Below are 15,618 nucleotides of genomic sequence, written 5' to 3'. Positions count from 1 at the left end.
GCCCAAGGCTCTGGAGCTACTGCGTGTCAGAGTTAGGCCTTGAACACCTGTGTTCACATGCCTACCCTGCAGGTAGCCTCCAGGGATTCAAGTGGGGGAACACACTGATTCTGACATTCATGGGGAACACCTTACTGACCTCAAGAGGTGAAGGGTGATCTCGCCTAGTGGCTACAGTATGGATAAGCAAAGTTTGGCCTCCAAGACAGAGATGAGCCATTTCTGTGGCAGGGGAGTGAGTTTGTATAGAAAATACCCAGAAAAAACAAAACAGCCCCCATTGGTTACGACAAGGCAAAACCTTTAATAACATGAGTGCTTATTACATTAGCTGCTTCAGGGCTCTGACATCTTTGATTTCTGGTCATGTTTTTCTAACACGGAAAGGTGAATGCCTTCCTCAGGGCCATCTGGTGGTTGGTTTCCTGAGGATCTGTGTGGGTAGACAGTGGGGACAGCTATGAACGCGCCTGATGGGGATTCAGAAATCCCCCTGGCCATCACCCGTGACTTTGAGTAAAGTCCTCTTCCATGGAGGGAAGAATGTGGAGGTCCTTCCAGTAAAAAAGGAAGAAAGGAAAACATCTGGCACAGATACACAGAGAGAGGAAATGACATTAAGGGATTGGCTTGAAAAGTTAGAGAGGAATGGAGGGGTTAGGGTTTGGAGGGTGAGGGGCAGATGTGGGAGAGGGCTGAGTCCATTTGGTTTCATTCTTTGTAAAAAGTAATACCATCACGAGGACCATGCCATGCAACCTCAGAGACATCTCTGTACACTTCCCCCAAGGCTGTGCTGGGCGTGGGGCAGAGGTCAGAGGTCAGTTCAGACGGGCGTGGTGCGCCTGTTGGCTGGATTGTTATGCAGCGACTCTTTGAACTCTTTGGGCGTGGAGTTGTGGAACTGTAGAAAAGCGTGGTCTCGGTCAGAGTTGAGAAGGGTCCCCATGGTGATCTTTGAGGGGTCCCGGGAGAGGGTGAACATCGAGATGTCGGTGGAAGGGATGGTGTGGAAGCCTTTGCTGATGGGGGACAGGTCTCGGGATCTGGGCTCTGTGGAGCGAGAGCTGGACCGCCTCCGGAATCTATACCTGTAGGGTGGGAGGCGGGCAAAAGTGGATTTCTTCAGGAACTCCGAGTGGGATTTGGCACGTAACTGCTGATGTTTTTCAATATAGATGTGCACGGCAACCACGCCTACAATTTCCGCGATGATGAAAGAGAAGGCTCCGAAATAAAAGGACCAGCCATACGAGTAACTTTTTTTGGAATCACGCTGCCCGGGATCTCCAGCGTTGGCTGATATATAAACTATGATGCCGATGATGTTGCTTAACCCTAAGAGAAGGGAAAAGAAGAACACATCTTTTGTAAACCTCAGAGGGAACTGTCACTTTTTGTCTTGAAGTATTTATAGAAAATGTGGAGGTAACAGGAAGAGAGGAGAATGGATTATAGCTGGGAAATCCAGCCGCTGAGCTCTTCTCGCATGGTCTGTCTCTTGGGAAATGAGAAATCCTGCTGCTCAGTTCCAGGCAGTGCGTATGGAGCTAAGGAATACACCCCACTCCCACAGCAAAGTGCCGGAGAACTCTGAAAGCATTTATCTTCCCTTAGAAGGATTTCATTTCCATCAACGCTTAATCTTTGGCACTAAGTCACGAGGGTGGGAAAATAATCAAGACACAGGTTCCTGCCCTCAGACACTGTAGCATTAGTAGGAGAAACTGACATGTAAATGCAATTACAGCAAACTACAATCAGGGCTCTCCCAGAGCCACACAACATGGCTCAGGAGCACAGGGAGAAAGACTAAGCACATCGCAGGTAGGTTGAGGTGACATTCGAGCTGGATCGCGGAAATGGAATAGGGGTGAGCCGGGAAGATGAAAGACTGCCGGCGATGGAGTGTGAGAAGATAGATTGAGAATGACTTACCAGGGTTCTAGCTTGGATGATTGGGAGGCTGGTGGCATTTTAAGCTAACATAAGAGGCAGCAGAGATAGAGGTTAGGGGAAAAGGGGAGACTAAGATATAATGAGTTGGGGATGCTTATGGATAGTCCAAATGGAGCTGCCCAGTGGGCATACTTGGACCTGGAGCTGCAAGCTGGGAAACTAATAAACCCATAGGGAAGGGACACCACCAGGTCTTTTCATGTGCACGGGGTAAGACAATGTTTTAGAACAGCTGTTGTTTAAGCATAAGGAATTGGGGAATATGAAGCTGTTATCTCCCCAACAGGCAAGGCTTGCAAGCTCAGCTTCCCCCAAGTGCCAGTGAAATAGCCTTGGGAATAGGTTCTTAGCCCACTGGGAAGGAATTGATTCCCTAGGGTGTGGCAAGAAGAAACATTAGATTCGAGGGGCTATGGTTCTCACAGTATTGCTCCAAAGGGGGAAATGTCTCTTTTTGTCCCTTTGCTTCAAGGGCCTCATCCAGAGCTTGGTGCCAGCAATGACTCACGGAGGTTGGTACACCAGCTGGTGTCTCCTTGCCTCCAAATTTAGGCTACCTGTAGGGTGGTGCTAAACGGAGGCGGTCCCTCGTGATAGTTTCCAACACCAGTTGGTAACCATTTCCAGGAGCCTCTTGAGTCTTCTCTCCCTTCCTTGAATGTTCTGTACTCTTCCTGGGCATCCCTGGGATCTCCTCATGAACAACTAAGGGGTTAAAACTTGGTGGAGCAGGAACCTCAGGACACTGCTCCAGCGCCACCATTCTAATTGGCTAGTGCACAGGCATTTGAGTTACTCATAGTGTGGATATGACTTCCTATCCTACTCCATCTAAAACCCCTAGAGGCCAGGGCCAGAATCTGCTTCTCCCTCATCTCCTGGTGGCTTTAGCCAGTACAGGCATTCAGCAGGTAGGCAGTGAGTTCTCATCCCTGAGCTATTTCTTTATATGGGGGTTGACACATCCAGCTTTGTGTCAGGCTGCAAGAAACCACAGGATGAAAAACGGCTCCTCTTCCTGGAGTGTCAGTTTAGCTTGAAGATTAGTAGGGAAGACATATTCTTTTATATTAAAATGAACATGAAAATAATAAGGAGGAGAAAGCAGAATTCACATGAATTTTTAAGTTAAATGGGAGGCAGACTTCAAAGACATTTCAACTCAATGAAGGTGACTTCTAGCAATGCCCCCTGATCCTCAGGGCCATGTTTTCTCTCTCCTCTGCCAGCAGGGAAATTTTGGTGGCAAAGTAAAAAAAGAGAGGTTCAAAGAGGCTCAGATGTCAGACTAGGCTAAAGGGGGCAGGAACCCTGTGAGTTGCTAGGTATTCATAGGGTACTTACTATATGCCGGAACTGTACAAAATTTTTTTTTTTTGGTACAAAATCTTTATATGCACCATCTCAATTAATCATTGCAATGGGCCCATTTAACAAACCTTATCTCCCTGTTACAGATGAGGAAACTGAGACACAGTGAATATAAGTAACTTTCCTTGTCTATGTCAGACGCAGCTAGGAAATGGTTGAAATGGAATTTGAATCCAGAACTCTTAGCCACAGTGGATTTAGATTTCAGTCACAAGGTTTAAGAAGAACAAGATTAGGTGGACGTGGTAGTGCATGCCTGTAGTTCTAGCTACTTGGAAGGCTGAGGCGGAAGGATCGCCGGAGACCAGTGGGTCGAGGCTGCGGTGGCCGGAAGCGGCCACTGCACTCCAGTATGGGCGACAGAGTGAGACTCCAACTCAAAAAAAAAAAAAAGAAGAACAAAATGTGAGTGGGCAATCAGTGTCCCACCGGTAAGCTGCCTGAGGGCAGGGACTAGGCTTATCTTGTTTGTTGCTGTGCTGGAATTCCTAGCCCAGAGTCTGGCCCACAGCAAAAACACATTGCATTATTTGTTGAGTGAGTGAATGAATTAACAGAAGAATTAAATGGCACCATGTATTTAATAACAGTTGCCAGGCATTGAACACATACCAGATGACAGACACTGTTCTAGGCACTTTATGTATAGCATACCAACTCATGTCATTCTCTTAATAGCCTCAAAGGGTGGGGCCATTAATATCCTCATTTTTTCAGATGGGGAAAACAAGGCACAGAGAGGTTAAGTGACTAGCCCAAGCTCACTTAAGTGAGGAAGTAGTAGAGCCTAGATTTTTTTTTTTTTGAGTTGGAGTCTCACTCTATCGCATGGGCTGGAGTGCAGTGGCATGTTCACAGCCATCCCCAGGGTCAGCCTGCTGGGCTCAGGCGATCCTCCCACCTCAGCCTTCCAAACTACAGGTGTGTACTACCATGCCCAGCTAATTTTTGATGTATTGTATCTCCAAGTTCCCCGGGCTGGTCTTGAACCCGCGGACTCAGGTAATCGTCTCACCTTGGCCTCCCAAAGTGCTGGGATTACAGGCTTGAGTGCCTGTCTGAGAGCCTAGATTTTCAGCAGGCAGACTGGCTTCAGAGCTCAATTGTGAGACCATTATGAGATCATTATGCACACAACCTGCACATAGTAGGTGCCCAATAATTGATTGCTTGCCCCAAACCACAAACCTTAGTATAGTTGAGCAAAAAAGAGCCAGAGAGAGTGCTGAATCTTCTAACCCTTTCATTATAGAGGTGGAAAAACAGAACTTGTTTTTCCTTGTAGAGATGAGTGGAGGGGTCTAGGATAAGACCCTCAGGATTCTGGCTTCCTGTCAGGGCTTTCTCCACAGACCCACATGCTTTCTAGTTCCCATGTAGTTAATCTACCTGCCATCCCTCACTATACTTCTTGTGGGAAGAAAGTTGCTGGTGACACATTCTTCCCTAACAATCCCCTTGGGGGACAAAATAATGATCTTCTCTTGTTCTTGGAAAGCCCTCACATCAGCACAATGCTGGTACTGATCTTCCAGATCAGGCGAGCAGGGGAGGTCTGGATGGGACAGGAATATGCCTCAAAGAAAAACAAGTCCTGAGTTCTCCAGATGTTAACATCCATTCACACAAGAGCAAGGTTAGAGGCCACCACCACCTGTGGGCTGATTACATGCCTCTGGGACTTGAGTCAGTTTCCAGAGACTTAGAACTGGGTAGTCAGTCTTACTTCCTCATCTCACAGAAGGGAAAATAGAGGGGAAGGAAACTTGCTCAGGATGCTAAGCTCCAGACTTGGGAACTATATTACTGTTGCCTTTTCAATACTGCTAGAAAATGACACTGAGCTTTCAATGTTCAGTCGTCTTTCAACAACCCCATGCAGTTGGGACCATTATTATTTGCCATGTCACAGTCAAGGAAACCAAGTTACAGGGAGTTGGTCACATTTTCCAGGGCCCCATAGGGAGAGCCAGGATTCAAATCCAGGAGGGCAAACCTCTCTTACTCGCCAATTCATACTCTCCCTCACTGTTCCCAGCCTAATAAATATCCCGCCATTACTGTGCAAAGTCCGAAGAGTCAAGCACCATCGTCCCTCACCCCTGCCTCATTCTCTGCTTCACCAAAGCATTTCATCCTCGGGATTGATCTGCCTCCAGAGGGGTGGGAAAGAGGTAAAAGGAAGAGTGAAAACCCGGAGGAAAGAGAGAGAAATGAGGACCACAGAGGAGGAATGGAGATGAAGGGAGGAGAGAGAAGGCAGAGGATAGGACCCTTTTCTGAAGATTGCCTCTCATTCCCTTACCACCTGTGCCTTCTTCTGATCAGAGCTGCTACTGATTGGAAGGTCTACCCTGAGGACATCTTGGGCTGCTGGTCTTTACCTTGTTTGAGTACCTGAAAAACTGTGATCAGAGGACACGGCCACCTGTGGACTGATCACTCCCCCCCACCCCGGGAGGGGGCAAGATGGCAGCTTTCCCCTGGTCTGTTGCTTGTGGCAGTTTCCTGGCAAACACATTTCTCTCTTTCTTTCTTTTTTTTTTTTTTTTTTTAGTCAGGGTCTCACTCTGTTGCCCGGACTGGAGTGCAGTGGTATATCATGGCTCACTGCAGTCTTGACCTCCTGGGTTCAGGTGATCCTCCCACCTTAGCCTCCCAAGTAGCTGGCCTCCCAAGTAGCTGGGATTACAGGCACACACCACCACACCAGCTAATTTTGATTTTTTTTTTTTGTAGAGATGAGGCCTCTCCTGGGCTCAAGCGATTCTCTCACCTTGGCATCTCAAAGTGCTAGGATTACAGATGTGAGCCAACTGCGCCTGGCCTCAAACACATATCTCAAAGGGCCAGAGACAGAATATGAACATGCCCAGGTGAACAGAAAGGTAGAACCCCTGAAGTGCACTGAATCAGTCTCAGTTTATACAAAACACAGATGCAAGCAGCTAGCACATGTGTACACTCACTTGTTAATTAGTTTCTTTCCCTCTCTTTCTCTCTCTTCTCTCTCTCTCTCTCTCTCTCTCTCTCTCTCTCTCTCCCCCCACTCCTCCCCTTCAACTGGGTCTGTTACCCTGTCTCCTCTATGTCTTTCCTTCCTGCCACCCTTAGCTAGAGTTTCAGCATCTTTGGTTCTAATGAATTTTTTTGCATTCTCATCATTAGCGCAACTCAAACATATTCTTGATCTATTTCCAGAGGGATCCCTGAATAGCATTGCTTCCTCCAAGTGGCCCTGGTTTTAATGGTTTGGTGTCTGTGAAAATCTCGGGGCCGGGGCCAGACACTCACCTGCAGAGACAAAAAAGATGCCCGCGCTGAGAATGACATTGTGTCTGCTGCGGTGGAATTCGCTGGCTGCCACACAGAGCCCTCCAAAGAACAGCAGCGTGACGCTGAGGATGGGGAAGACACTGGAGGCCCTCACAGCCCCTGCGGAGAGAAGAGAGTGGTTTCTGCCTGCATGCCAGCCCCAGCCAGGTTCACCCATGTGGGCGTGGGGTTGCCTGAGGGGAAGACAGCACAGAAGGAGAGCAGAGCCCACGTCTACCATGGGCGTGAGACCAACGCAGTCGTTCCTGGATCTGTGCTTGGAAAGAGGCTCAGAACTTGGGTTAATGATCTGCAGTCACCATCCTGAGAATCTTAACACGATTCTTGTTGAATGTGTGTTTTGGAAGTGAGTCCTGATGGGACGATTGTTCATGTGCTGGAGGTTTGGTGCCTTGACTCACTTGGGATGCCACTATCCACCACCCATTCACCCCTACCTCCCACCTGTCACTCTCCCACCTCCCTCCCTCTCTGGGACCGGCTCTCCCCCACCTCAGCTCGAGACTACTGCCAGCCTTTGCCTCTGGTGGGGTCCTGGAGATGAACACAGGAAAAAATCTGGGTTGGGTACAAGCTCCAGGTCCCTGGGAAGTTTTGCACCCACCTAAGAGAGTGTCCCTACACTCAAGGGAGTATGACATTACACAAGTTAAAAACACCATGAGGCTAGGTGTGGCAGCCCACACATGTAATCCCAGCACTTTGGGAGGCTAAGACAGGAGGATCGCTTGAGACCAGGAGTTTGACATCAGCCTAAGCAAATAGCAAGACCTCATCACTTAAAAAAAAATCAAAAATTTAGCTGGGCATGGTGGTATATGGTTGTAGTCCCAGTTACTTGGGAGGCTGAGGTGGAAGGATGGCCTGAGCTCAGGAGGTGCACTCCAGCCTGGGTGACAGAGTGACTCCGACTCAAAAAAAACCAAAAAAACAAAAAACAACCACCATGACAGGCCAAGAAAGAGAGATCACAGATTTTTGCCTTGATTTTGAACCAGGACCCCAGGATTTTATTTATTTTATTTTATTTTTGAGTTGGAGTCTCACTCCTTCATCCAGGCTGGAGTGCAGTGGCACGCATGCTCACGGCTACCCTATCCTCGAACTTCTGGGCTCCAGCGATCCTTCCTCCTCAGTCTTTCAAGTAGCCAGAACTACAGACACGCGCTACCACTCCCAGCTATTTTTTATTATTTATTGTCTCTACAACGAGGTCTCGCCAAGTTGCCCGGACTGGTCTCAGGCAATCCACCTGCCTTGGCCTCCCAGAGTGCTGGGGTTACAGGCTGAGCCACCGAGCCCAGCCTGACCCCAGGATTTTAATTTTTTCACTGGGCTTTGCCAATAATGTAGCCAGTCCTGTATACAGGGACTCCTCTCAGACCATACCCCCCTCATCAAAATGCAGACTCTTTCCCAGCACATACCTGCATTTGCATAGTACAGAGTCTAGCAACACTCATTTAATAATCATTTAGTCTTGGAATGAAAAAATGAATTTGTTTATTCAGTCAACAGATATTTATTGAGCACCTACTAGATACTAAGTGCTATGCTGAGTATCCAGGACTCTGCTCCATCTTCTCTGGCCCTGCCTATTTTGAAGGGCCAGAGAAAATGGAGCAGAGTCCTGGAGGTCTCCATGTCAACTCCGTAGTTTCCAGATTGTGGAGAGGCCCGGAGGTTCTGGGAGAGGGTCCTATGGTGGGGGTCTCAGTATCTACTCAATCAGCATGAGAATATTTACTGGTAGGAAATTCATGCTTGTAATTCCAGCACTTTAGGAGACTGAGGCAGGAGGATTGCTTGAGTCTAGGAGTTTGAGACCACCCCAGGCAACATAGAGAGAACTCATCACTACAAAATTGTTTTTAAAAAAATTAGCTGGGTGTGGTGGTATGCACCTATAGTCCCAGTTCCTTATGAGGCTGAGGCAGATGAATTGCCTGAGCCTAAGAAGTCGAGCTGCAGTGAGACATAATCGTGCCACTGCACTCCAGGCGGGGTGACAGAGTGAGACTCCACCTGAAAAAAAAAAAAAAAAAAGGAGTCCTTTCTGATAGGTCCAGGCCAGAATATATCGCTGAATAAATCCTGTGCTTGTTAGGATTCAAAATAGCCAGGGCTCTGTCCTCATGGGACTTATACTCCAGTAGAGACAACAGGCAGGGTCAGCTACATTTTTTGCAGGGCCTTGTACCAAATGAAAATGCGAGTCTTCTTGCTCCAGAATTGTCGGTGGCTCAGCCTGTAATCCCGCGCCTTGGGAGGCTGAGGTGAGTGGATTGCCTGAGCCCGCGGGTTCGAGACCCGCCTAGGCAACTTGGTGAGACCTCATCTCTACAATAAAACAAAAAATTAGCCGGGCATGGTAGTGTGCGCCTGTAGTTTCAGCTACTTGGAAGGCTGAGGTGGAAGGATCACCGGAGCCCAGCAGGTCGAGGCTGCGGTGGCCAGGAGTGGCCACTGCACTCCAGTCTGGACGACAGAGACTCCAACTCCAAAAAAAAAAAAAAAAAAGAATTTCAAGATGGTGAGGCAGAGCACTGAACCAAGAGCAGGGTCCTTTTGTGAGGGGGCCAGGTGACAGATAGTACTGCAAGAAGCCAGGTGAGAGCTCATTATGGCCAGGATGAGGATGGTAGACTGGAGGTGGTGAGACATAGCTGGATTCAGGGTGTACTGTGTATTTTATTATTTAATTTTTATTTTTGAGCTGGGGGTCTCATTCTGTTGCCCAGGCTGGAGCGCAGTGGCATGGATCACGGACACTGTAGCCTTGATTTCCTGGGTTCAGGCAATCCTTTCACCTTGACTTCCTGAGTAGCTGGGACTACAGGTGCCCACCATGACTGACACTTAGCTAATTTTTTGTAGACACGAGGTCATTGCCTAGGTTGGTCTCAAACTTCTGGGATCAAGTGATCCTCCCGCTTCGGCATCCCAAAGTGTTGGGATACAAGCATGAGTGTCTGGCCTATATTTTAAAGGTAAAACCAAGAGAATTTGCTGATGGACTGACTGTGAGCTGTGTTAGCTCTTAGGTGCTGAGTGAATGAATGGTGGGGCCTTCCCTGACCAAGGGCAGGTGCAGGAGGAGCAGCGTGGGTTGGGGTGGGATGGGGAGCGCTGAGAGTTCACTTCGGCCACGAGGGGTTCAAAGTTTAGCTTATATTACTCAGCGTTCAAGACTTTAACACCCACATTCACTGGGTGTTTTCCTGCCGGTTTAGCCCCAGCCATTTCCATTTGCTTGTTTGTGTTTTCAGTTTTCTGAAAATTTGATAACAGATTTAACCCACAAGGATGGCAAGGAGGGATGAGCTGGGAGACCTAGGGTGAGGGGCTGAGGGCACATGGGGTGAGGATCTCTTCAAGAAGAGACAATGAAAGGGTCCTTGCTTTGGTTTCAAGGTGGCCAACCCAAATCACCCAATGTGGGAATCTGGGCAGTCCAAGGCCACAAATAGCCGTGTCCCTCATACCCCTCTGCTGTCATGGCAAAGTTTCGGGAGGGGTTTCAAACTGCTTAGAAATCCTGCTGGGAGATCCAGGTAAGGGGTAGGGGATACTGGCTCCCTGGGGGCTTGATTAGATTGTGTCCTAGACAGCTTCTGGCCTGTCCCTGCTGTTGCAGAACTTTGCTCCCAAGCAGGCTTGTAGAAGGCAGGATTCACTCCTGTGGTTCCTTTAACCCCCAGGTTGAGGGAGCCATTCCAGGGAGTGGTCTCTGGGGTCCTGGGAATAGGTATAGCTTATTTATAGTGGCCCCTGCTGTGGGTGCCACTATAAATAAGCTATATACTTATTTATACTTTAAAAAAATCTGTTGCCAGGTTTGGTGGCTCACACCAGTAGTCCCACCCCTTTGGGAGGCAGAGATGAGAGGATTACTTGAGCCCAGGAGTTCAAGACCAGCCTGGACAACATAATGAGATCTTGTCTCTACAAAAAAAACTTTTAAAAATTAGCCAGGCACTGTGGCCTACACACCTGCAGTCCCAACTATTCGGGAGGTTGAGGCAGAAGGATCATCTGAGTCCAAGAGGTCCAGGCTTTAGTGAGCTATGATCATGCCACTGTATTCCAGCATGGGAGACAGAATGAAACTTTTAAAAAATCTTTTTTTTTGTCAGGGCCCCCACAAATGTTAGGGGTGGGTCTATCACTAGCAGTTTTGGGAACCCGTTTAGGATTTGTGAACTAACCTTTAAAGGGATCATTTGCATTGTGTACTGATGGGAATTGCTTGAATATTCAGTGTAGTGACCGTAATTAATAAAAAGAGAATACCTTTAAAAAAATAATCAAAGGATGATTAACCTTTGAAGTGTGCCCGAAGGAAATGATCTGAATACTTGAAGCTATTGAATTGTGTTGGTTATAAAAGCGGGTATTTGAAACATGTGGATTTGAGATGTACCAATGTGGCTGTTTCCCAAGTGGTGCTGTAACCATTTGGCAACCCACCAGTGGCCAGACCCCACTCTTGCCCCACAAGTGCAATGTAAGCCAAGTCTATCAGTTCTGGCTATAGGTGTCTGCCTACGACAGGACATTTTTGGCTTCCATTTTCTCCTGAGTGTTCACCCTAGAATTGTTTTTGCCACCAGTGGACACATGGTAGCTACAGAACAAAAAGGTTTTACTGTTTTCCTTTTCCATTTCTCCTCTTCAAATGATGTGGGGTTAAGCTGGGGTTTTACAGGTGGAGAGGGGAGCTTGTTCGAGTGTAATTCCACCATCAGTGTCTGAGTAGGACTTTGCGTGTACAATGGTGTGTTACAGGAATCTCTAGTTACCAGAGACTATTCAACCTTCTGCTATAAGTTTCAGCTGTATCCTACCCCAAAGAGCACATAAGAGAGAGGAAACAGCAGAAAAGTCTATACAGCCTAGGTATGATGGCTCACGCCTGTAATTCCAGCACTTTGGGAGGCCAAGGTGGGAGGATTGCTTAAATCCAAGAATTCAAGACCAGTCTGGGTAATATAGTGAGACCTCATCTCTAAGAAAAAAAAATTACCAGGGTGGTGTGTCCCTGTGATCCCAGCTACTCAGGGGGCTGAGGTGGGAGGAGGCCTGAGCCCAGGAGTTAGAGGCTTTGGTGAGCTGTGATCATGCCACTGCACTCCAGCTTGGGTGACAGAGTGAGACTCCAGCTCAAAAAGAAAAGTCAATATGCAGAATCCCAGTCCCACCAAGCTTGGGGGTCACGACTGGAATTGGCAGTGCAAATACTGACCAGGTACGGAGATCCCTACAGGGAATGTGTCCCGGGCCCTACAGGGCTGGGTCAGGGATTGATTCCAAAATCCTCAGCAGGAAATCTGTGTGCTTGTCCAGGCCCCTTCTTAACCTTAGCCTGCTCTATTGCAGTTGGTGAGGCTTAGGTGGAGTGTGGGATGGGGGTGAAAGAAGAGGAAGAAACAGAGAACCCCAATCCCAGAGGGGAGAAAAATACATTGTCAGAAAAGCAGTTGACCTCTCTGAAGAGCTTGAACTCAGCTTTGCAGGTTGTGAAATAGAAGTTGCAGTTCTGTTTAGTCTCCAAAGGGGCAAACATCAAAATGTTTTTCACGTGGGAAAGAAAAAGAGAAACTGCGAGCATTCCAATAAAACCCCACTAGTGATAACTATAAAGCCGTTCTCTTTTGAGGAGGTCCAAGTCATCTGTGTCATCCCCCAAAGCTACCTTTGAAAGTATGGCTTTTCCTGCCCACCCCCATCTTTTGGAGCTACTCATATGAGGGGTGAGGAAAAAAAAAACAAACAGAATTTTATCTGAGGGATGCAACTCCTTTTGATGATCAGGCCCAGAGAGACACTAAAATGAGACCACAATCACGTCCTTTGAGCTATGTATTCCTCTCTTGAAACTGCTTGCTGTTGCCAAAAGTAGTTATAAATTAACCTAATTATGCCGCACCAGACACTATAACCTACACCCTATAGCTTAATAATGTATAGCCAATCACTAATCAACGTTATTTCTGAAAACTAATGAGAATTCTTGGCAAACAACATTGTATCTGCCCACTCCCTGTCCTCTTTTTTTTTTTTCTTTAAAAATCCACTTGTAACTGCGCTAATTGGAGTTTATATTCAGGGCAACTTGAAGCTATGTTCCCAGGTTGCAATCTTCAAGGTTGGATCAAATAAACACTGTACTTATATTAATTTAGCCTCAGCTTCTTTCTTTTAGGTCAACAGGGTTTTGAATAAATCTAGTGGATGGATTAGGACCAAAAAGAGATAAACGATATGTTTATATTTATAAAAAAAAATTTTTGGTAGAGACAGAGTCTTGCTATGTTGCCCAGGCTGATCTCAAACTCCTGGGCTCAAGCAATCCTGCCTCAGCCTCCCAATGTACTGGGATTACAAACATGAGACACCACGCCCACCCTGTTTATATTTAAAACATTAACCTAGAAACAATTGCTTCTTTTACACTGACCTCCATACCAGTTATACTGTCAATGACAAAGAGTTTATCTGAAGACTACAGGCATGATTAAAGCTAAAAATGATTTAATTTAATTTATTTGTTTATTTTTGAGTTGGAGTCTCACTCTGTCGCCCAGACTGGTGTGCAGTGGCCGCTCCTGGCCACCGCAGCCTCGACCTGCTGGGTTCCGGCGATCCTTCCGCCTCAGCCTTCCGAGTAGCCGGAATTACAGGCATGCACTACCACACCCGGCTGATTTTTTGATTTATTGTAGGGATGAGGTCTCGCTGCCCAGGCGGGTCTCGAACCCGCGGGCTCAGGCAATCCACTCACCTCAGCCTCCCAAAGGCACCGAGCCCGGCTCTAAAAATGATTTTAAATTTACAAACACTTCTCCAGCTCTGAGTTTCAAACATGATCTGAATGGGACAAGTTCTTGGAGTTTTATTTATCACAATAGCAGTTAATACAAAACATCTTATGTTTAACACTCCTGATTAGCAAATTAGTCAATGCCTTTGCATTTTTCTTTCGAGTGAGCTTGACACAATGTTCTTGTTAAAGAAGTTGCATTTAAATTCCAAACCAAGTTCTCTCTGTGCTGGGACCCATGAGAGGCCCAGGCCTGCAGCGGAACTTTGCTATTGCTAATCCCATGCAACACACGAGCTAACACATATTGCCTCATGGTGACATGTGGGGCCCGGGGCTAAGTGTAATGGGCTTATTTAATTTTCATGACCCTGTCAGATAGATGACATTATCATCTCCATTTCAGGACAGATGAAGAAAGCTAAGAGATGGAGAGGTAAAGCAACTTGCCCTGGTTCAACCCAGTAGGGAGGGAGTCAAGCCAGGGTCAGATTCCAGAGCCCGTGCTCAAAGCCACCACACTCTACTGCTCCCACATGCCGTAGCTACGACAGTCCATGCTATATACAGATTACTGACCTTGGACAAATCCTACAAAGACTCTGTCCCTGACCCAGTAGGATTGAAACTGATGGGAAGTCAAAGGAGAGTTGAACTTTGGTTTGTATTTATTCTCCCAAGCCTTGCCCCTTGGGATTTTGCCCATTAGCACCTCACCTCACCCATTAGCACTCTGCCCATTATCACCTCAAATCAGCCCTCTGGGGAAGGTGAAAACTTGTATTCAGGTTGGAGAAAATTCTCTAGATTTTTCTCCCAAGCAGACTAAAAAAGAACCTCTCAGTTTTGACTCACTCATTTTTTTTTCTTTCAACTTCTATTTCATTGACACTAAAGAGACTTAGATACTCCTTTGCACTCACTCATCTCCAGGCTGGGCTCTGAGGAACCTCAGGCTCAGATGCAGCTGGGTGATGGCAGGGGCCTTCCCCTTTTCCTGTCTCCCAGGGGAGACCTGAGATGCAGGGGAAACTTACGCAGGAGATATTCCGCTGTGTCCTGTTCGTAGTCAGCATCTTCAGGGAAGTGGTCAATTTTCTTGCACACGCCTCGGAAAGCTCCTGTGGAAAGACACACGGTCCTGAGCCAGGGGTGAGCAGGAGAGACAGAGCCCCTGGGGCCCAGTCTGGGTCCTCACCCCCACAGTACAGAGCCCCTTCCCTGGCTGTTGGGGGTTGTGCATAGCAGGACCAAAAGCATCTTTCTTGAGGGAACAAAAAAGTGACCAGTAGAGGCAACAAAAGAAGATGGGAATCGGCTGCTTCTTAGATTTTGCATGATGCTGGGATCCATTTAGAAGGGCACAAAACTACAAACATAAGCACTCTTCTCTTTGCTTTCCCCACCCCCAATTAGTGAAGGGAAAAGCAGGTGAATTTAAGTACATCTATTTATCTTCCCATTTTACCAATGAGGAAACTGGACTTGGGAATTTTGCTTATAATCATCAGCTAAGTAGTAGAACCAAAATCTGAATCCAGGCATTCCAGAAGAGTCCACGCTCCCCAGCAACACTCATGTCTGACCACCGGACCCTCCCCATCCCTCTCCGTCCTCACCAAGGATCACAGCTCACTTGTCCCTGGCAGTGTGGCTCACATCCTAAGGAGTCACAGAACTGTCAAACACGCTCCTTTGGAGCAACTGTCTGCATATCTTCCTTTTCTTTCTTCAGCATAAACTTGACTTAACTCATTGTGGATGTTTGATCACAGTTGTGGATGTTAGTTAACTAGCCACTTAACCAGTCTCAGGGCGTTGATGGCTCTTCCAGTTCTTATACATGACAAACAAGTTTTAGGACTTCTCACCACAACACAGGATGAAATGATGCTTTCTTGTCCCTGTCCCTGTCAGCTGCAAGCCCGCATGGAGGGGAGGGGCAGTGGAAATGTTCAGAATCAGACAGAGCTGGGTTTGGGTTTTAGAATGAAATCGGGTCATACGTGAACATGAGATATTTGCAAAGCTCGAGGCACATTATAGTAATGGCTGACACAAGTGCTTCCAGTGGGCCAGGTACCTAGATGAACCCTTAACATTTCTTATCTCATTTACTCTTGTTGACT

The 15,618-nt window shown here is 47.2% G+C and overlaps 1 protein-coding gene across 1 annotated transcript in view; it reads right to left on the bottom strand.

The window, feature by feature from the left end:
- Positions 1-280: 280 nt before the first annotated feature.
- The window catches only part of CACNG3 (calcium voltage-gated channel auxiliary subunit gamma 3), a 98,692-nt gene continuing 83,354 nt past the window's right edge, over positions 281-15,618 (bottom strand). Inside the window, exons 2-4 of the mRNA XM_008050041.2 lie at positions 14,527-14,610; positions 6,625-6,765; positions 281-1,338 (exon numbers count right to left, since the gene is read on the bottom strand). Coding sequence (XP_008048232.1) covers positions 827-1,338; positions 6,625-6,765; positions 14,527-14,610 — 737 coding nt within the window. The 3' untranslated portion in view covers positions 281-826. The remainder of the gene's footprint in view (positions 1,339-6,624; positions 6,766-14,526; positions 14,611-15,618) is intronic.

The sequence above is a fragment of the Carlito syrichta genome, unplaced genomic scaffold, assembly GCF_000164805.1.
Source record: "Carlito syrichta isolate Samal-C Ts95f unplaced genomic scaffold, Tarsius_syrichta-2.0.1 Scaffold57715, whole genome shotgun sequence".
In the NCBI taxonomy this organism is placed as follows: Eukaryota; Metazoa; Chordata; class Mammalia; order Primates; family Tarsiidae; genus Carlito; species Carlito syrichta.
This window is presented reverse-complemented; position numbering and strand designations above follow the sequence as displayed.